Raw genomic sequence first — 21812 nt, forward strand, 5'->3', positions numbered from 1 at the left:
TCCTGATTGGCTGTTGGGAGCGAGGCGGGGCCCGGGGATTGGCTGCGTGGCGGCCGCGGGCTGACGTGGCGGGGCCGGCGTGCGGACCCCGCGGGGCTGTCCCCCGGGAGTGACCGAGCGGGCGGCCGGGCCCAGGCAGGCGGGGAGGCGCTGGGAGCGCGAGTCGGCGCGATGCCGCTGGAGCTGGAGCTGTGTCCCGGGCGCTGGGTGGGCGGGCAGCACCCATGCTTCATCATTGCCGAGATCGGCCAGAACCACCAGGGCGACCTGGAGGTGGCCAAGCGCATGATCCGCACGGCCAAGGTGAGCGGGGAGCTCGGGGCGGGGCGCGGACGCGGGAGCCGGGACCCCGTGCTCGCCTCTGCGTCCGCCGCGGGCAGAGGCGATCTCAGAGACCCGGCCCCTTCCTGCCCCTCGTGGCTCCACGTCCCGCATCCTGCAGCGCCTTTGAACGACTTCCAGGCAAGGCGGTGGCCGTGGTCTCTCCCGTCTGGCGTTTCTGTGCTTGGTTAAAAGCCCGGGTTCCGGGTTCAAATCCGGCTAGCAGTAGCCCGCGTAAGCCGCAGTTTTCCTCCTGTGGAATGCCACTTGATAAGGAATGGTGCTTCCGTCCCAGGGTTGTTGGGATCCCGTGCGGTAACTCTGAGCGCCGTGCTGGGGCTCGGTAAATGCCACGCCTTCCTGGTAGGATGACTGTTTTAGTGCAGGGCTCCTGCTCTGTGGGTTTCCATTCAGGTTCAGGTCTGCGTGGATGCCTTCTCCAACCCCCAACCCCCCCCCCCCCCCCCGCGCACCTCCCACCCGCTAACGCTGGCTGGCACACTGCGTTGTCTGCTCTCCCTCACCCGCCCTTGAAGACAGACAGAGTTCCTCCATGGCCGGCATCGGGTCTGCACTGCGAGTCCTGCCTCGGCCGGCCGTGGCTCGGGCCGTCTTGTCTTTCTTTCGCCTTGGTCACCGCTGTTCATACTGTTGGCGATTGGGTTTTGTCGTACTCTTCCAGGACCGACTGCTGTTAGGGAAGTCTAGCAATCCTGAGAAGACTTCAGCAGTCACCACTGCTAACATAGTGAGTGCCTGCTCTTTCAGATCCCGAATTAAAGGCTTCAGATGCACCATCTCGCTTAACGCTCGCTCACAGCCATCGGTGCAGCAGGAGAGGCAGCTGGCTTTGCCTCCAGGGCTTAGAAGATGAGTTGACTTGCTCAAGGGCACACAGCCAGTAAAGAAAGAACCCTCCAGCCTTTCACTGGAACATGGTTTTCCAGGGGGAAGTTCCTGCCTTTAATTTGGGGGAGTAGCCTGTTTTTCTAAGGTGTGACTTCTTAGAATCCTGAGGTTGTAAAAATGCCTAGTGATTTTTAAAGCCAGAGAAACAAAGTTATAGGTTCTATCTCTCACTTTTTTCTTCTTATTTTTTTTTAAAAATGGATTTACATATTTGAAAGGCAGCCAGGGAGGGAGGAAAGGGGAGAGAGAGACAGGGAGGTATCTTTCATCTGCTAATTCATTCCCCCAGATGCCTGCAATAGCATGAAAAATGGAACTAAAAGATTATGCTGAGTTGGTGCTAAAACATTGAAAACCACACATAGTTTTTTCATAATATGCATTTTCCATGAACTTTTTGAAGTATTTTTGTATAATAGATATCATAATTAGAAATTCATTTATTGAACATACTTTAAAGAAATTATTTATTTATTTAAGAAGCTGTGGCACAGTGGGTTAAACCATTGCCTGCAGCGCTGGCATCCCATGTGGGTGCAGGTTCAAGTTCTAGCTGCTCCACTTCTGAGCCAGATCCCTGCTGATATGCCTGGGAAAGCATCAGAAGATGGCCCAAATCCTTGGGCCCCTGTACCCACAGGGGAGACCCGGATGAAGCTCCTGGCTTCAGCCTGGCCTAGGCCTGGCGGATGCAGCCATTTGGGGAGTGAACTAGTGGATGGAAAATCTCTCTTTTTGTATCTCCTTGTCTCTCTTTCAAATAAATAAATATATCTAAAAGAAAAAAAAAAAGGCAAAAAGAAGAAGCAGCAGCAGAGAGATAGAGAGCTCCTGTTTTCTGATTCACTCCTCAGATGTCCACAGCAGCCTGGGATAAGCCAGAGGTGAAGACGGAGACCGAGAACTCAGTCTTCCACGTGGGTGGCAGGGACCCAATTCCTTCAGCCATCACCACTGCCTCCTGGGTCTGCATTAGCAGGAAGCTGGAGTCAGGGGCTGGAGCTGGGGCTCAAACCCAGGCCCTCCGGCGAGGGATGTGGGCATCTGAACCCGTAGGCTAAATACTGCCCCTGAACATTCTTTCAACTTTTAACTTCGGAATTTTGATGCAAAGGAGCACCACATCTTTGCTCACCCTAGAGTTTTGTTGCTTGCTGTTGCCAGTGGAGCAGCAATGAGCCTTTGAACAAAGAAACCAACATTATAGTAAAACAGTGACAGTGATTTTTTTCTTTTTTCATTTAAATGAATGTGAGCCTTCTTTCTATTACTTTTATTTATTTGTAGGGCAGAGCAACAGAGAAAGAGAGAGAGAGAGAGAGAGAGAGAGCTCTTCCATCTGCTGGTTCGCTCCCCAAATGCCCACCATAGCCAGGGCTGGGCCAGGCTAAAGCTAGGAGCTAGGAACTCCATGTGGGTACCAGGGACCCAAGTAATTGAGCCCTTACCTGCTGCCTCCCAGGGTGTGTATTACCAGGAAGCTGGACAGAAAGTGGAGACAGGACTTGAACCCAGGTACTCAGATATGGGAGGCAGGCATCCCGAGCGGTGGTTTAACGGCTGCACCGTAATGCCACCCCAGTGCTTGCATTTTCTGGACCTAGAGTTCACTGCAGCTTTCAACAGAGAAAGAAGTCACTCATTTTTAGAAAAGAGGCTTAGAAGAGGAGGAACCCGCTTTCTCCACATCTAACTGGTGTCAACGAGGAATGTAGTGGAACTTGATCCAAGTTCTGGTAATTAACAGTTTCATTTTTGAAACATTTCCTGTAAAGGGCAGATTTGCCCTGATGGAAACAAGTTCATGTATGTATGTATGTATGTATTTGAAAGGCAGAGTTACAGAGAGAGAGAGAGAGAGAAAGAGAGAGAAATCTTCCATCTGCTGGTTCACTCCCCAAATGTCTCCAACAGCCAGAGCTGAGCCAGGCTGAAGCAAGGAGCCAGGAGCTTTATCCAGGTCTCCCACATGGGTGCAGAGGCCCAAGCACTTGGGCCAACTTTGGCTGCTTTCCCAGGCGCATTAACAGGAAGCTGGACTAGAAGTGGAGCAGTAGGGTCTCAAACCAGAGCCACTATGGGATACTAACCTTGCAGGCTTTATCCTCTACGCCAGTTCCTTGGCATAAAGTTCTTTAACTTCATCAGGACCAGTCTACTCCTTAAGTGGAGGTGAGAGGCAAAGAGACCCAGAAGCTGCAATCTTCGAAAGTCTCCTTGGCAGCTCGCTGGAGGCCCGGTTGGCAGTGAGTCCAGGCCGCAGGAACGGGCCAGGGCACACATGTTCTGCAGCCTTAGGAAGGGGATCTGGGCAGTGCTGGGCAGCTCACTGTGGGCCCTGGGATCTTCATCTAGGTGATGAAACTGTTGCCCAGGGTCACTCTCCATTCTAAGGGTCTTTGAACTTCTTTCCAGCATCAGGTCCTGACTGTGCCATCTTGGTATTTTTCTAGGAGTGGCACTGTCTGAACCCAAGAGGTTTTATTTAAAATTTTTTTTTTTTAAGATTTATTTATTGGAGGGTGAACCAACGGTAAAGGAAGACCTTTCTCTCTGTTTCTCTCACTGTCCACTCTGCCTGTCCAAAAAAAAAAAAAAAAAAAAAAAAAAGATTTATTTGTTTATTTCAAAGGTGGAGTTACAGAGAGGGAGAAGCAGAGGTAGAGAGAGAGAGAAGTCTTCCATCCGCTAGTTTACTCCCCAAATGGCTGCAACAGCCAGTGGCTGGGCCAGGCCGAAGTCAGGAGCCAGGAGCTTCGTTCCAGGCTCCCATGTGGCCTCAGACACAAGCACTTGGGCCATCCTCCCCTACTTCCCAGGTGCATTAGCAAGGAGCTGGATTGGTTCTGGAGCAGCTGGGACTCAAACCGGGGCCCATATAGGATGCCAGCGCTGTAGGTAGCGGCTTAACTCACTATGCCACAGCACCAGCCCCCAAGAAGTTTTCAACAGCAGGAAAACCTCAGCATCTACAGGAATGGCAGTAAGGTGCGGCTTTAAAAGCTTTTACTTAATCTTCCTGTTGAGTAGTTTTTTGGAAGCCATCCTAGGATTTTGGAGGGAGATTGGCAACAAAATTGTAGCTTCTTCTTTTTTTTTTTTTTTGACAGGCAGAGTGGACAGTGAGAGAGAGAGAGAGAGAGAAAGGTCTTCCTTTTCTGTTGGTTCACCCTCCAATGGCTGCTGCAGCCGGCGCACTGTGCTAATCCGAAGGCAGGAGCCAGGTGCTTCTCCTGGTCTCCCATGGGGTGCAGGGCCCAGGGACCTGGGCCATCCTCCACTGCACTCCCGGGCCACAGCAGAGAGCTGGACAGGAAGAGGAGCAACCGGGACAGAATCCGGCGCCCCGACTGGGACTAGAACCCGGTGTGCTGGTGCCGCAGGCAGAGGATTAGTCTATTGAGCCGTGGCGCCAGCCAGCTTCTGTATTATTGCTTCTGCTCAGTTGAGATCACCTAGGGTGGCTGCTTCTCACGTTTGCCTGTTTGCTTTTTGCTGCAGAACCTGTTGCTCAAACAAAATGTCCTGCAGAAAAGCACACGTAGCTGAAAGCAGAGCTGCTGTGGTTGAAGTCAGGGCCCAGGGACTCCTTAGAACAGCTTTCAAGTCCTGCTACATTGCTCTTTGCATAGACGGAGAAACTGAGTCCAGAGACCGGAAATGCTCGATGAGTTAGGGCAGCATTAAGAGGATCTTCCTTTCCTAAATCCTGACCCAGTGCTCGTCATGCTGTCCTCTGCAGAGTGTCGTAACTGAACGTCTTCCTTCAGCCTTTGATTCATTATTGTGAATATCGCAACGCGAAATAGAGCAAAAAGCCACACACACCCCACCCCGCGCCTAGTGTAAGAGGGGGAAATGAGGGTCCGGGAGGGTGTCTCCTGTTCCAAAACAACTTTTTCTTCCTTCTGGCCTTTCTTGTTTTTCCTGTTCCTCCTCTTTGGGGGTTCTTAACATCTCTTTCAAAAGCAGTGGCCCCAGCATTTCTGCACGGCGCCCACTGTGTGTTGCAGGAGTGTGGAGCTGACTGTGCCAAGTTCCAGAAGAGCGAGCTGGAATTCAAGTTCAATCGGAAAGCCTTGGAGAGGCCGTACACTTCGAAGCACTCCTGGGGGAAGACGTACGGGGAGCACAAGCGGCACCTGGAGTTCAGCCACGCGCAGTACCGCGAGCTGCAGAGGTTTGCCCAGGAGGTGGGCATCTTCTTCACCGCCTCCGGCATGGACGAGGTGAGCCTCCGCACCCCCAGGGGACAGAGCCGGCCTGGCGGCTTTCGGCCTAGAACCAGCTGCTGCCCTTGCTGGCACTTCTGTGTCCATCCAAGTGGGAAGCAACAGGTGCCAAGGCCGAGCGAGAGTTGTGAGCTTTAAAACAGGCTGTCTCTGGGAGAGAGGGCAGCCATGCCGGCCCCTCCCAGGGTCCTGAGTCAAGCCTGGGTCCGCCTGGGGAAAGTGGGCTGCGGTAGGAGCCGGGACACCCAGCGCTGACTGGCCTGGGTGGGGTGACGTGGCATCCTCCAGAAGGGAGTGGCTTCAGCATGGCCATGCCAGCGTCCTGGAAGAGCCGAGCTGTGCCAGGTCTTGGACTTGTTTGCTCTACAAACGGCCTCACAATTCCTTCATGTGTGTTTTTTGTTTTTTTTTTTTTTTTTTAAATAATTAGTTGTAAAAATAATGGAGCGTGATGGAAAGTTTAGAGAACAGGAGAAAATATGCTGGGCCGGGGGGTGGGGGTGGGGGCTGACCTGTGAGCACAGTACAGCGGCTCTTTTGATGTGTCCCCCCGGGGGCTCCTCACACAGGCGTGTCATTGCCTGGCTGTGTTGTTTGCGTGGTTTATGACACTTCCTTCTGTGTGTGCTTCTCAAGCTAACATAGGGTGAAGGTTCTGACAGCAGGAAGGATTTTTTGGGGGGCTGTACTATGACTTACCTAACCATTCCTCTGCTTCTGGACTTAAGTTACTTTCAGTTTTTTGTACTAGTAAGTAATGCTGAGGTGAACATTTTTAAAAAGAGTTGTTTATTTATTTATTTGAAAGGCAGAGTTACAGAGGCAGAGAGAGAGAGAGACAGAGAGAGAGAGATTCAGTCTTCCATCCGCTGGTTCACTCTCCAGATGGCCACAATGGCCGCAGCTGTGCCAATCTGAAGCCAGGAGCCAGGAGCCTCCTCTGAGTCTCCCATGGGGGGCCATCTTCTACTGCTTTCCCAGGCCATAGCAGAGAGCTGGCTTGAAAGTGGAGCAGCCGGGACTTGAACCTGTGCCCATATGGGATGCTGGCACGGCAGGTGGCAGCTTTACCCACTACGTCACAGCACCAGCTCCGAGAGACGAACACTTTTTCCTGTGTTTTGATTTGTTTCCCTGGGGTAACTTCCCAGAAGTGGATATTGGATGAGAGCTGAGAATTTTTTTTTAAAATTAATTTATTTATTTGAAAGGCAGTTACAAAGAGTGACAGAGACAGAGAGACAGGGAAAGCTCTTCCATTTGCTGATTCACACTTCAAATGGCCACAACAGCCAGGGCTGGGCCAGGCTGAAGCCAGGAGCCTGGAGCTTCATCTGGGTCTCCCACAGAGTACAGGGTCCCACACCCTTGCGCTATATTTTCCTGCTTTTCCAGGTGGGTTGACAGCAAGCTGGATTAGAAATGGAGCAGCTGGGACATGAACCAGTGCCCATATAGGATGCCAGCACAGAAGGTGGCGCCTTTACCCACTCCACCACAGTGCTCACCCCCAAGCATACTTTTATGACTCGCGAAGCACTTGTTAAAAGTTTGTATGTTTATTCATCTGACAGGCAGAGAGAGAGAGAGCACCCACGTCTGCTTGTTCACTCCCCAGATGCTCGCAAGCATCAGGGCTGGGCTGGGGCTGAAGCTGGGACCCTGGGCTGTTTTGCGTGCTGTTGGTGCAGAAGAGTTTGGAATCGCTCCTTAGGTACTGCGGTAGAAGTCAGTCACTGGGGTAGCCAAGCCCTTGCCCTTGAACTGCAAGTTTGGGTTCAGGAAATATACAATTATTGTGGTGCCAAATGTGAATAGGCCTAAGAGTCCTGTTCAAAAAAGGTTTATTTATTTATTTGCAATACAGAACAACAGAGAGAGAGATCTTCCATCTACTTGTTCAAATGGCCACTCTTCAAATGGCCACAACAGCCAGGTCTGGGCCGGGCTGAGACCAAGAGTCAGGATCTCCATCCTAGTTTCCTACATGGGTGGCAGGAGCCCGAATACTAGGACCATTGTCCACTGCCTCCCAGGTGCATTAGCAGGGAGCTGGATTGGAAATAGAGCAGCCTGGAACCAAACCAGTGCACTAGTATGGGATGCCGTCGTCACAAGTGGTGCCTTAACCTGCTGTGCCATAACGCTGGCCCCTGGTCAAAATGATCTGAACTGACTTAGTAAGAAGTAAGTTACGGGGCCGGTGCCAGGTGCAGTAGGTTAATTTTCTGCCTGTGGTGCCAGCGGCGCCAGCGTCCCATATGGGTGCCGGTTCTAGTCATGGCTGCTCCTCTTCCAATCCAGCTCTCTGCTATGGCCTGGGAAAGCAGTAGAAGGTGGCTGAAGTGTTCCTACCCATGGGGCAGACCTAGAAGAAGCTCCTGGCTTCAGATCCGCACAGCTCCAGCCGTTGCGGCCATTTGGGGAATGAACCAGCGGAAGGAAGACCTTTCTCTCTTTCTCTCCCTCTCTCTGTCTGTAACTCTACCTCTCAAATAAATAAAAAACTTAAAAAAAAAAAAGTAAGTGATGAAAAAGATCCTCTCCAGCCAGGGCCCTTGAACAGGCTTATATTTTGTTCCTAGTATTATCTTTGGAATAAGCCCACAGCCTTTCCCAGAGTGATTCCTTTAAGAAGTACTTCCATTTGGAACACTAAATCCTAAAGTGTGTGTTAACAATGCTCAGTGGGGGGGGGTGTTTGGTGCAGTGGTTAAGATGTTGCTTGGGGGACGCAATCCTGCACTGGGGCCCTGGGTTGGAGCCCCAGCTCCTCTGCTTTCTCTGCAGCTTCCTATGGACCCTGGAGGCAGCAGGGGGCCTCTCGCAGTAGGGGCCCTGCCGCCCATTGTGGGGGACACTGACTGAGTCCCCAGCTCCTGGCTCCGCCCTGGCCCAGGTGTGTGGCCCGGGATGATCTCTGTCTCTCTGCCTTTCAAATGAGTTTTTAGAAACTGAAAAATAATGCGTCTTTATAGTGCAGCTATTTCTCTTTCCCACCACACTGCTGCTTCCCCAGAGCACGGCTTTCCTGATCCCTGACCGCACCCAGTGTTAGGCCCGAAGAAGGTAAGAAGCGGCGTGATTCTGGAGTTCCACGTCGCTGGTAGTGAGATGTGTACTGGCGTGCTGCGGGTGCGGCCCAGGACGCCGCCAGCTCCAGGCTGTTTTCTTCATGATGCCCACCTGTCGCCTGCCTGCTCCACGCCTGCCCTGGCTGTGTGGCCTGTCCCTTGAGTTTGAATGGGGCTCTGCCTGCCATTCCTGCTGCGTCCACGTGGAGGGTTTCTTGACCTCCTCCCGCCGTGTCTCTTCACTTGTAAGGTGGGGTTAGGAGCGGAGCCCACCTGGTGGCCACTGCTCTGTAGGGGTGCACGCAGCAGTGCTCAGCACGCGTTGGGTACAGGTGAGGGAAGTGGCCCAGGCATCTGTCGCCGGCCCCGACTCTACCCTCTGCTGCCTGTGTGACCTCGGCCCTTCCCTGCCCTGTCCCAGGGCGCCTCCTGCTGCGTCTTTCTGTCCATTCCCTGTGTGGTGTCTGGGACGTGTGATCTGAGCCCAAGTCCTGGTGCTGCTATTTTCTGTGTGGCCTGGGCTCCTCTCGTAAGCTCTTGGAGTCGCAGTGGCCCCGTCTGCTCCAGAGGAGGGTGAGGTGGCTCTGTGTCGCCCCGATGACTTCTGGCCTGGTCCTTAGCCTCTGGAGTTTGCCAGCTTCCGCCTGTGCGGGCAGGAGGCTCCTGTGTCCTGGGCATGCCTGTGCCTGCTGGTTGCCTGGCTGAGCTGGGACCCCGCAGGAGGCCTTCCCGGAGCTCACCGACTTGGCCCCAGGCTGCTCCCTGGCTCCGGGTTCACTTAAGCCGTGCTCCCACTGTTGACTCCCCATAAGGGCAGTGGGCGTGTACCGAGTGCCTCTCTTCTCCGCTCCGTGGGCTCTTCTGGGGCGTTCTCTGTGTGCCAAGGGAGGGTTAAGGTGTGGCAGCATTTACAAGGGCCCAGGAAACTGCCAGGGCACCTGGCCGACAGCTGCACAGAGGCCTGGGGGGCTCAGCTGTAACGAGCAAGGGCTTTTTCTGTCCTAAAGGAAGTCTGTCAAGGGAGCAGTTGGAAGCCGTGACCATGGTGGTGGCCCTGAGGGACACGTTTCCCACCCCCAGCAGTGACCCTTTCACCACCCAGCACCTGCCCTGCAGGTCCCCCACCCCCGCCCAGTCACCACGTAGAGGGCCGGCCTCTCCCCAGGGATGGACTTGATTCTCCCCATCAGGATCCAAACTCTGGGACTGGAAGGGGTTCTGGAAGCTGCACCCTTCTCTTGTCCGTGACTCCCTCCTTAGACAGCAGTCCCCAGAATTTCTCGCAGGACACACTGACGACAGGGGTTCTGTGGGCACGCCTTGTCTGTCTGCATTAACCAATTATCTAGACGCCTGGAAGCTGGGAGTCGAATATGTTTGGCAAACCCTGGGTTGAAGGTCAGACAGGTGACCTCCTGGGACACTCTGGCTCTCCCAAGACCACCCTGCTAGGTGCACCTTCTGTGCACTAAGCCCACGGAGTTGTGTGTGGCTGTGTCCTTCTCTGGCAGTCTGGGGAAGGCTCTGTGCTATGGGGCGGGAGGGAGGGCGAAGTCACGAGCCTGCCCTGCTGCGTTGGACCCTGGATGTAGAGGCTGGGGAAGCCAAGGAGTCCTTGTGAAGGGTCATGGGTGCTGACCCGGCCTGGGAGGGGTGGGGGCGCAGCCAGGCCTTCTCAGGACAGAAGGCTGGAGGCTGGAGGCTTCCTGAAGTTGGCACCCTTCAAGTCCAAAGTGGCAGTTGTCTAAGTGGCCACAAGGTGGCGGTGGTTCCCCAGGAGGATTCCATGCAGGTTCTACAACCTGTGCCCAGATGTTGTTAAAATGTGTTTTTTCGGCCGGCTCCGCCTCCGCCTTGCGGTGCCAGCACACCGGGTTCTAGTCCCGGTCAGGGTGCCGGATTCTGTCCCGGTTGCCCCTCTTCCAGGCCAGCTCTCTGCTGTGGCCAGGGAGTGCAGTGGAGGATGGCCCAAGTCCTTGGGCCCTGCACCCCATGGGAGACCAGGATAAGTACCTGGCTCCTGCCATCGGATCAGCGCGGTGCGCCGGCCGCAGCGTGCCGGCCGCGGTGGCCATTGGAGGGTGAACCAATGGCAAAGGAAGACCTTTTTCTCTGTCTCTCTCTCTCACTGTCCACTCTGCCTGTCAAAAAAAAAAAAAAAGTTTTTTTTTCTACATTTGCCATGCCCCTCCTCCGCCTTTTCCTGAGTACCCCCATCATCTTTTTGTACCCTGAAGGGTTCCTCTCCCACAAGCTGAAATTTTAGAGAGGGAAGCAGCATGGGAATGCCTGTCTTTACATGGAAAACACTTTCTTCATTGGCCAGATAGAGGGAATGGAAAGGGGAAATCATGCTTTGTTCAACAAAATTAGAAATGGAGGTTTTCAGTCCTGGGCTGGTTCAAAAGGGTGAAGTGACTAAACACAGGGAGAGCCACTTATGGAAGGTATGTGAGTCGTCTGTTTCTGTAGCAGAGTGCCTGAGGCAGACCTCTGAGGAAGTAGAGGCTTGTTTTAGCCCCCAGTTCTGGAGGCCCAAGGTCTCGGGCCTCGCCAGGTGATGGCGGGGCGTGCACCTGTCCGTCTGTGCCTCCGACTCTCCCTCTCCTTATAAAGCACCAGGAATCCATGTGGGAGCTCACTCTAAGTGCCAGAGAGAGTCCATCCTCTTACAGGCATTAATGTTGGATGAACCATCATAGTTAAATCATAGCAGAAGGGAAAAGAGAGAAGACGAAACTGGGCCAGAGGGGGAGTGGCCAGATCTGCATCAAAGTGGTGTAGACGTTTGGAGGTGCGTGGCTGCGGACAGCACTGCCCAGTGCCTTTGACTGTTCCCTCTCGAGCCACTCCCACCCGTCTGTGGTTAGAGGGCGGATGGAGGGGCACGGCTACTCTCCGGGTGCAGCCGCAGGGTTTGGCTTTGCTCACCAGCTGCCTGGGAGGTGGGTGCAGCTGAGGCTGCATTGGGCTGGCTTACAGAGGCTCCTGCAGAATGACCTCACACCGGGCCTCCCCTGCCCTGCGCTGTCTGGGTTTTCACGCTTGGTGTCCCCGTGCCACGATCCCCAGGCCAGCGGCAGCAGCAACATTCCTTGTTAGAATTTACGAGAACTATTAGAAACTTTTTTTTTTAATATTTATTTATTTGAAAGGCACAGTTACAGAAAGAGAGAGAGAGGGAGAGGCAGAGAGAGACAAAAGTCTTCCATCCACTGGTTTACTCTCCAAATGGCTGCAATGGTTAGAGCCGGGCCAGATCGAAGCCAGGAGCCAGGAGCTTCACTGGGGTCTCCCATGTGGGTGCAGGGACCCGAGCACTTGGGCCACCCTCTGCTGCTTTCCCAGGAGCATTAGCAGAGAGCTGGGTCAGAAGTAGGAACTGGAACTGGTGCCCATATGGAATGCCGGCATCGCAGCTGGTGGCTTTATCTGCTACACTACAACACCAGCCTCTAGAAACTTCTTATTAGGACTTAATGGAAGGGCAGGCTCTCAGGCCTCGTCCTGCATTTCATTCTGGTGCTACAGGGACCCTGGGAGGTTCGTGAGAGGGCACTGGCCCGACTCAGCCACCCTGACCTCCCTCTGAGTCTCCGGCAACCTTCGAGGGCACAACTGACATTTTGGGGCCCATCCTGAAAACTGATCTCCCCACTCCTAAGTTCAGCTTCAATTGTAAAAAAGGACACGAGGAAACTCTCAGAGGTAATGGTATGTGTCTTATATTGATTGTGGTGATGGTAACACAAGTGTGTATGTATATCCATAGTTACCAAATTGTGGGGGCGCTGTTAAAAATAGTCTTTTGATTTCTTATAACTTGGCTTTTTACCTTAAGAAAGTATTTAAAATAAACAAAAGGCAGAATGACAGAGAGGGAGAGACAGAGAGAGAAAGAGGTCTTCCGTCCACTGGTTCACTCCCCAAATGGCTACAATGGCCAGGGCTGGGCCAGGCCAAAGCCAGGAGCCAGGAGCTCCATCTGGGTCTCCCACGTGGGTGCGGGGGCCCAAGCACTCAGGCCATCCTCCGCTGCTTTCCCAGACGCGTTAGCAGGGAGCTGGGTCAGGAGCAGGGCAGCCGGGACTTGAACTGGTGCCCTGTGCCGGGATGCTGGTGGTGCGAGTGGCGGCTGAGCCTGCCGCGCCGCAACAGCGGCCCCAGGGATTTGCCTCTTAGAGCTGTGATCGGCTGATTGCCCCTGCAATCAGTGTGTCTGCTGACTTTCACGTTTCCTGGTCGCGTTGGAGAATGGCAGTGGGGAGGTGAAGGGCTCCGCGTGGGGCATCTCAAGCAGCAAGGCTGTGCCAACAGAAGGGGACTGGGGTTCGCTGCTGTGTGGCAGCGTGGTTAGAAGTCTGAAACGGCTGCTGCTCCGTGGCCACACCAGCCGCGGGCCACTGGCTCAGGCTGTACCACAGAATGCCCCGTTTCGTTTTCTGTTTTGTTTCCTGCTTGCCTGGCCCTGGATAAAGGTTAAGCCCTTGAGGGCTGTTTACTTCCTCACCCTCGATTTTTCTGGGTCAAGATTAGGTCATGACCAGGTCTGGTTTCTTCCCTGGACCCTGGGTCCCTGAGGCTGGAAGGGTCTGGTCGGGGCTGTGATCTTTTGCAGGTGTTGGCAGCAGGTGCAGCCCAGCACTGAGTGTTTTGGAACAGATGGATGGGTGGGCAGGAGTGGAGTGAGTGCTTGGACTGAGAACACGCCTGTGCCTGCTCTCAGGTCGCTGGGGATCCGTGCCCCCGGCAGAGGAGGGAGTGTCCACGCGTGTGCCACTCTGCGCCTGGACAAGGATGGTGCTTTTGGCCAGTGCTGCAAGGAGCCCCTCTTTGGTTTTTCGTAGATGGCAGTTGAGTTTCTGCATGAACTGAATGTCCCGTTTTTCAAAGTCGGATCTGGAGACACTAACAATTTTCCTTATCTGGAAAAGACAGCTAGAAAAGGTGAGTGCCCAGTCATGTCACAAGACCCGAGGGCATCCAGACGCTCCCGTGTGTGCTCCCTGCCGGCAGCCACTCGAGGTAGCTCTCGTGAAGACAAACCTTGGGAACGTCTTCTTCTTCTTTTTAAAGATTTATTTGATTCATTTGAAAGACAGAGTTACAGAGAGAGGTAGAGCCAGAGAGAGAGGTCTTCCATTCCATTGGTTCACTCCCCAAATGATTGCAACAGCAAGAACTGTGCTGATCCAAAGCCAGGAGCTTCTTCTGGGTCTTCCATGTGGGTGCAGGAGCCGAAGCACTTGGGCCATCTTCCACTGCTTTCCCAGGCCACAGCAGAGAGCTGGATCGGAAAAGGAGCAGCTGGGACTTGAACCAATGCCCATATGGTATGCCGGCACTGCAGGCAGAGAATTAACCTACTGTGCCACAGCGCCAGCCCCACTATACTTCCCTTTTAATGGGCCTACTTTAAAGACATTAGGTTATGATAGTTTATGTAAGAAATTAAGAAATTTTTAAAGATTTATTTATTTATTTGAATGGCAGAGTGACAGAGAGATCTTCCATCTGCTGGTTCACTCCTGAAATGGTCACATTGGCCAGGGCTGGGCCAGACTGAAGCCAGGAGCCAAGAACTCCATCCAGGTCTCCCACATGGGTGCCGGGGCCCAACCATTTGGGCCATCTTCTGCTGCTTTCCCAGGTGCATTAGCAGGGAGCTGGATCAGAAGTGGAGCGGCTGGGGCTCAAATTGGTGCTTATATGGGATGCCGGTTTCAGAAGTGGCAGCTTAACCCGCTGTGCATCAGCGTTGGCCTCTGGGCATACTGTTTTAGGAACTTTTTGTTCAGTTGAATGATGAGCCAGCCATTGGAACGTGGTTGGGAGAGAGTGTGAACCCCTAAAACGCTGTTGGTGTGGCTCCCGCAGGTCGTCCGATGGTGATCTCCAGCGGGATGCAGTCGATGGACACCATGAAGCAAGTCTATCAGATCGTGAAGCCCCTCAACCCCAACTTCTGCTTCCTGCAGTGCACCAGCGCGTACCCACTGCAGCCCGAGGACGCCAACCTGCGTGTCATCTCGGTGTGTGTGTGCGTGTGTGTGTGTGTGTGCATGTGTGCGCACGCGTGTATATATGTGTGCACATCACCCGGCTACGCCAGAGCGCACTGGCCTTCCTTGGGCCATTTACTGTGGGGAAGGCATTGCCTGTTTACAACCCAAATTCTCTACTTTTATTTTTATTTATCCACTTGGAAGGCTAAAGAGACATTTTCCATCCATCGGTTCACTCCCCAGATGACTGCAACAGCCAGGGCTGGGTCAGGCCGAAGCCGGGAGCCTAGAACTCCCTATGGATTTTCCATGTGGAAGGCAGGGGCCCAAGTCCTTGGGCCATCATCTGCTGCCTCCCAGAATGCACCTTAGCTAGAAGCTGGATCAGAAGTTGAGGAGCCAGGTTTTGAACCAGGCACTCCAATATAGTATGCACACACACACACACACACACACACACGTATAACCCCAGTATCGGAATTGCTCAGTTTTCCTTTTATATTTTCTTTTCAGTATAGTATTTGACTTTTTTCTATGATAGTATAAACCATTTTTTAAGACTTGTTACGCAGTGTTCCTATTTATCTGAAAAAAAATTAACCTTTTTGAAAGTTGATACTGCTGTCTTTTCACCTAAACTTTCTGTCCCTCCTAATCCTGGTCATTTTTTTTTCTCCACTTCTGGCTCATCTCTACATCATATTATTTTAAAAATTAAAACGTATTTTTCTGATTTCCAACGGCTCTGCGAGTACATCGCTTGGAGGACGAGCATGTGCCCGTCCCACAGAGACCGAGGTAATTCAGAGTTCAGTGTGCACGGCTCCAGCTGGCCCCCTGCTTTTCCCTCTCTCTCTGTCACAGACACCCCTGCCTCCTCCCCGCCCGAGGCGCAGTCACACCTGCTCCATCTGCGGCCAGGGTGTTCTGCCGGCCCAGACACGTGATGACCACGGCGTGAATTTCCTGCCCTGGCACCCCGCACTCCATCCCGCAGTGCTCAAGCCTCATTCCCCAGGCCTTTCCCGCCTCCATCTTGCCTTAAAGCCCACCCAGGTCCTTCTGCACTGAAGCTTTCTGGTCACCCTCACTGACAAGACCCGCCCTCGCAGAATGTCCTCTGCTACGTTTGGTGAATTATAGATAACCGGTTAATTATTTAGCATCTCCACCAAAGGACTGTTTTGAGATTAGGCTGTATATATTATTGATGATGAATTTGTGCATATTGCACACTTGCTTTTAGCAGCTCAGGCTAATTAAATGGGATAGGAGCTTTTTGAAGGAGTTGAGGCATCTGGTTATAGTTCTGTTATTTCTGGCGGTTTGTGTAAGGTGAAACTTTCTTTTTTTTCTTTTCTTTTTTTTTTTTTTTTTTTTTTTTTTTTTTTTTTTGACAGGCAGAGTGGACAGTGAGAGAGAGAGATAGAGAGAAAGGTCTTCCTTTGCCGTTGGTTCACCCTCCAATGGCCGCCACGGCTGGCGCGCTGCGGCCAGCGCACTGTGCCGATTCGAAGGCAGGAGCCAGGTGCTTCTCCTGGCCTCCCATGGTGTGCAGGGCCCAAGCACTTGGGCCATCTTCCATTGCACTCCCTGGCCACAGCAGAGAGCTGGCCTGGAAGGGGGGCAACCGGGACCGAATCCAGCACCCCGACCGGGACTAGAACCCGGTGTGCCGGCGCCGCTAGTTGGAGGATTAGCCTAGTGAGCTGCGGCGCCGGCCAGGTGAAACTTTCTTAAAACTCATTTTTTTAAAAGATTTGTTTTATTTGAAATAGTTAGAGAAGGAGAGACAGAGAGAGGTCTTCCACCCGCTGGTTCACTCCCTAAGTGCCTGCAACAGCCAGGGTTGAGTTAGGCCAAAGCCAGAAGCCAGGAGCTTCATCCGGGTCTCCGATGGGTCCAAGCATTTGGACTGTCCTCTGCCGCTCTTCCCAGGCCATTAGCAGGGAGCTGGGTCGGAAGTGGAGCAGTCAGGACTTGAACCAGTGTCCATAGAGGATGCTGGCACTGCAGGCGGCAGCTACACAGTGCTGATCCCAAAATTCATTTTTTTTTTCCAAAATTCATTTTTAATGATGATAACAGCCATTATGTTTAGATCCTTCTCAGTGTGCTGAGCGCCTTTCATATGATCACGGCGTCCCTGACAGGTACTGGTGTCATCCCTGGGAAGGAGCTCCGAGCCCCCGGTGTTCTTGCCTGGGAGTGCATAGCTAAGGGACAACTCACCCAGGGCTCGGGGCAGGCATTTGATTTAACAGTTAAGACGCTGCTTGTTCCATATCTGGGGGCCTGGTTTCTGCTCCGCTTCTGATGCCAGCTTCCTGCTGATGTGCACTCTGGGAGGCAGCAGGTGATGGCCCCAGTCACTGGGTCCCTGCCACCCACATGGGAGACCCAGACTGACTTCCCAGCTCCCACGTTCAGCCTGACCCAGTCCTGGCTGTTGCAGGCGTTTGGAGAGTGAACCAATGGGTAGGTGACCTCTCTGTCTCTGCCTTTCAAATAAATAAAAGTAGCTTGAAAGTGATTTGCTGAGTCTGGAGGGCATGCATCAACCCTTCACTAACTTTAACCTCTTTCCCCTTTTCGTGTTTTAAAGGAGTATCAGAAGCTCTTTCCTGACATTCCCATAGGGTACTCCGGGCATGAAACCGGCATAGCGATATCTGTGGCTGCCGTGGCCCTGGGCGCCAAGGTGTTGGAACGTCACATCACCTTGGACAAGACCTGGAAGGGGAGTGACCACTCGGCCTCACTGGAGCCTGGCGAGCTGGCCGAGCTGGTGCGATCCGTGCGCCTGGTGGAGCGGGCCCTGGGCTCCCCAACCAAGCAGCTGCTGCCCTGTGAGATGGCCTGCAATGAGAAGGTGGGTCCTGCTGCCTCAGCCCTACCCACACCTGAGAGGGGGAGTCAGTGCCGACCCCTGTGCGTGCCAGGCAACCCCTCTGAGTTTCTTCAGGCTTGTGTCAGCCGCCACGGGAGAAATGTGCTACTTAAGGGGCATTCTAGCACTTTCTCTGGCCACCTAGGATCACGATAGAGCCTCTGGTCCTGGTGCTTCTAGATTGCTCACGGAAGGGGGTGTGGTCCAGGTCTGGGTATATCTGGGGTTTCTGGAGCGGGAGAGCCCAAGACATGGTCTGACAGGGTGTGGGGGGCCCATGAGGCCTCAGGAGCAGGGATGCACTGGATGGGTGGGTGGCGGGTCATGGTGGGGCCTGGGGTGATGATGTAAATGTGCCTCGTGTGGCAATGACCTTCCGACGGACAGGCCAAGGAATGTTGCTTGGCACGCTGACCTTCTGAGGCACGGAGCCAGGCGTCCTGGACTGCCGGGCACACGGACCCTGCTTTCCATGGCAAAGATCAGACGCCAGGCAGGTGCAGGGAGCGCTGGCATCTCTAAACGTAACGATGCCTGTGGAGCCAGGAAGTAAGTTGAAAGCACAGAGAAACGGCTGCCTCACAGAGGAAGGGGCGCAGCCCGTGCCGGGCCACAGCGTGAGGGCTGTGGCAGTCTGGCTGCCTGCACACAGCGACACAGGTGGGGGTGCACGGTTTGGCCAGCATCTGCTGGGGGACATTTGTTCCTGGTGTCGGATTCCAAGCAGAACTGTCCCCTCTGGCTCTTCCATGGAGGCTGCCGAGTGACGCAGTAGGTAGTTTGTTTAAACGCACTCACGTGGAACACAGACCCTTCGGGAGCCTCCACTCCCCGCCCCCGTGTGTCCTACCTGTCCCTGCCTCGAGCCCGCCCCTGTCACCTCAGTGGCAGCCACACTCACGGAGAGCACTGTTCTTCTCAAGTTTTCTGTGCCCTGAGAACGGTGCGCCAGGGGTCGGGACCCTCATCCCCTAGGTTCTCTTCCTGGCTATGGGCCACCAGGGCCAAGTCAGCTGCCCTCTGGGGCCTCAGTTTCCCCACGTTTACAGGATGTCGAGCTGGCAGGTGACAGGTGTAACTGCACGTGGTGAGCATTCTCTGTTCCAGGTCCATGATGTGTGTGATCATGAGTCCTTACTCACCCAATAGCACACAGGCCCGGGTTCCTCCCACTTCACAGAGAAGGCAAAACCCCACTCGTCCCAGCTGCCAGGCACTGAGCCCACACAGCCCGCGCGCCTTCCTTCGTGTTTTGTTATAAGGGCCCCACCCTGCACTGGGCGCCACCACGGCGCGGGGGGGGGGGCGCGGGGGGGCGGGCGGGCAGCAGAGTCCCGCTCTCAGGGTGCCCTGTGAGGACCCATCAGAGACCTGGGGCGGAAAGCCACTTGCGGGCGCTGAGTGTGAATTCTGTCCACAGCTGGGCAAGTCTGTGGTGGCCAAAGTGAGGATCCCGGAAGGCACCGTCCTGACGCTGGACATGCTCACCGTGAAGGTCGGGGAGCCCAAAGGCTGCGCCCCTGAAGACATCTTCACTCTCGTGGGCAAGAAGGTCCTGGTCACTATCGAGGAGGACGACACCATCCTGGAGGAGGCGGTAGAAAATCATGGCAAAAAAATCAAGTCTTAAAAAATAAAGAGCCACGTTTCGGATTGCTGGTCCGGTCAGTGCTGGGTGAGGTGGTGCTGGGTGGTGGTCTCCAGAGCCCTGGCTTTCATCCCACCCCCTTAGACTGTAGACAGTCCTGGGCCAGGCGCTGGGTCAGGCCCGCTGGAAAGAGTACAGCCAGAGACGGCAGTGACTGCGGCCAGTTCGCTGACCCAGAGAAGGAATGGGCTCAAAAGCAAGGCCGGGCAGGTGTTTGGCACAGTCCCTGGGTTCCCGGTGTCTGTTCCAGCTCTCTGCTTTTGTGCACCCTGGGAGGCAGCTGGTGATGGCTCAGATACCTGGGCCCCAGGCCCGGTGTCGTGGCACAGCGGGGTAAGCTCTGCCGCATCTGATAGCCGCATCCCGGGTCAGAGCACCGCTTTGAGTCTCAGCAGCTCTGCTTCCAATCCAGCTGCCTGCTCCTGTGCCTGGGAAGGCAGGGCAAGGTGGCCCGAATATGTGGGCCCCTGCCACCCATGCCGGAGACTAGGATGGAGTTTTGGGGTCCTGCTTTCAGCTTGGCTTAGCCCGGAGTGAAATCAGCAGATGGAGCATCTTCCTCTCTCCCTCTGTCGCTCTGCCTTTCGAATAAATAAATCTTTAAAAATGAGGGAAAAACAACAACAAATACTTGGGTCTGTGCTACCTACTTGGGAGATCTGGATCGAGTTCCTTGCCCTGAGAAATTCTGTCTCTCTCTCTCTCTCCCCCCTCTGTCTCTTTCTCTGTGTGTCTGCTTTTTAAATGGATTTTAAAATAACTAAACTTATAAACTAAGAGAGAGAAGTGACTCTGCGTCCCACAGTCTCTGTGTGGCTGTGCAGAGGGCTGAGCGCACACCGGCGGGGTCACTCCCTGCAAAGGCAAACCTCAGTGACTGCTTCCCAGACCTCCAGCTGTTTCTCCTCCTCCCTCCTCCCCTCCCCGCCCTCGGCTCTGAAAGGCAGAGAGACTGAGTAGTCTTCCATCTTTTAGTTCACTCCGCAGCAGCTGGGCTTAGGCCAGGCTGAGCAAGGAGCCAGGAACTCCATCCAGGTCTTCCACATGGGTGACAGGGGACCAAGTACTTGAGCCATCAGCCTGCTGGCTCCCAGGGTGTGCATCTGCAGGAAGCGGAGGGAGCACCTTGATATGAGATGTACAGCTTACGTGCTGTGCCAGACCCAGCCAGCAATCAGGTTCCGATTCCATGCCTTTTCCTCTACAACCACAGAGAAGGTGACATTAGAGGCTGGCACTGTGGAGTAGTAGGTTAAACAACATCGGCCATGCCAGCATCCCAAGAGGGTGCCAGTTCAAGCCCCAGCTGCTCCATTTCCAATACAACTCTGGGAAAGCAGTGGAAGATGGCCCAAGTGCTTGGGCCCTGCACCCACATGGGGGACCTGGAAGAAGCTCCTGGCTCCTGGCTTCTGATCAGTGCAGCTCCAGTGGTTGCGGCCATTTATGGAGTGAACCAGCAGGTGCAAGACCTCTCTCTGTAACTTTGCCTCTCAAATAATCGTAAAAAAAATTTCTTAAAAGGAAAGTGACATCTAACCAGATATCTTGAGACCAGAAAACAAAGAGATGTTAATATGGTGGTACGCGAGTTACCCCAAGGCCTGGGGCAGGTTGTAGATCTGGGAGGGAGGGAGGGAGGGCCTAGCTGAGAACGCGCTGGCGGGTGGCTGTCGGAGAGGCTGAGCTCCTGGGGTCACAGGACTTGGCCCTGCATTTGGGTAGAGGCCTTGGTCACGTGATGGGCCAGAGGCGGGCAGCCGTTGACTGGGACGGCTTATGTGATGGGGGTTAGAGGATGGGGCAGCTCCTGTGCTGAGGGCTGATGGACCCATTCAAGCTGGGAAGCTCAGGTCTCGAATCCTGTAGACCTGCCGGGTGGAGGTCAGTGCTGCGCCCACAGCGAGGCGCTGTGTGGTCAGAGTTCACGGCACGTCCACAGCCGCGCTGTACACCTATGAATTGCTGTTTGCCAGCAGTTACCAGAGCCCAGACGAGTGGGGGCGAGGATGAGATGGGGCAGGGCAGTTTTCCCAGAAGGCCTGGGCGCTTTAGTTCAGCCTTGCAGGTTGGAAGTGACAGGGAGGAGCTGTGTGCTTTTGGACTGGGACGTGGCCAGAGTGCCCAGGGACTAGCAAGTGATGGTTTGGTAGGGAGTGGCCATGCAGGGGAGGAGGAAGGAAGGTCTTCCAGAACCACCTTGCACTTTGTTCCATAGGCAGTAGGAAGCCAAGCAAGGCTTCTGGGCACACCTGGCAGATTCAGACCTGGGTTCTCCACTCCCATGCCTCCTATTGTATGCCCCTTGCTTCAAAAAATATGCTTTGGCATGGTGGGTAAAGCCTGCAGAGCCAACATCCTATATGGGAACTAGTTTGAGTCCCGGCTGCTCTACTTCTGATCCAGCTCCCTGCTAATGTGCCTGAGAAAGCAGCGGAGGATGGCCCAGTGCTTGGGCACCTGCATCCCATGGGAGACCTGGGAGAAGCTCTTGGCTTTGGCGGGGCCCAGCCCTAGCCATTGTGGCTGTTTGGGGAGTGAACCAGCAGATGGAAGATCTTTCTCTCTCCTCTCTCTAACTCTTTCAAATAAATAAAATATATATTTTTAAAGAATAATTTTCCTTTATTTGAAAGGCAGAGTGGGGCCGGTGCTGTGGTGCAGCAGGTTAAAGTCCTGGCCTGCAGCACCGGCATTCTATGTGGGTGCCGGTTTGAGTCCTGGCTGCTCTAC

The 21812-nt window shown here is 54.1% G+C and overlaps 1 protein-coding gene across 1 annotated transcript; it reads left to right on the top strand.

Moving 5' to 3' along the window:
- The first annotated feature begins 111 nt into the window (after positions 1-111).
- NANS (N-acetylneuraminate synthase) lies at positions 112-19084 on the top strand. The gene is made up of 6 exons (XM_002707953.6): positions 112-303; positions 5244-5459; positions 13384-13483; positions 14414-14568; positions 17147-17413; positions 18852-19084. Exons 1-6 carry the CDS (start codon positions 172-174, stop codon positions 19059-19061), a joined length of 1080 nt encoding a protein of 359 aa, XP_002707999.1. The 5' UTR covers positions 112-171; the 3' UTR covers positions 19062-19084.
- Positions 19085-21812: the final 2728 nt, after the last annotated feature.

The sequence above is a fragment of the Oryctolagus cuniculus genome, chromosome 1, assembly GCF_051225735.1.
Source record: "Oryctolagus cuniculus isolate XC-2025 breed Fujian yellow rabbit chromosome 1, ASM5122573v1, whole genome shotgun sequence".
NCBI lineage: Eukaryota > Metazoa > Chordata > Mammalia > Lagomorpha > Leporidae > Oryctolagus > Oryctolagus cuniculus.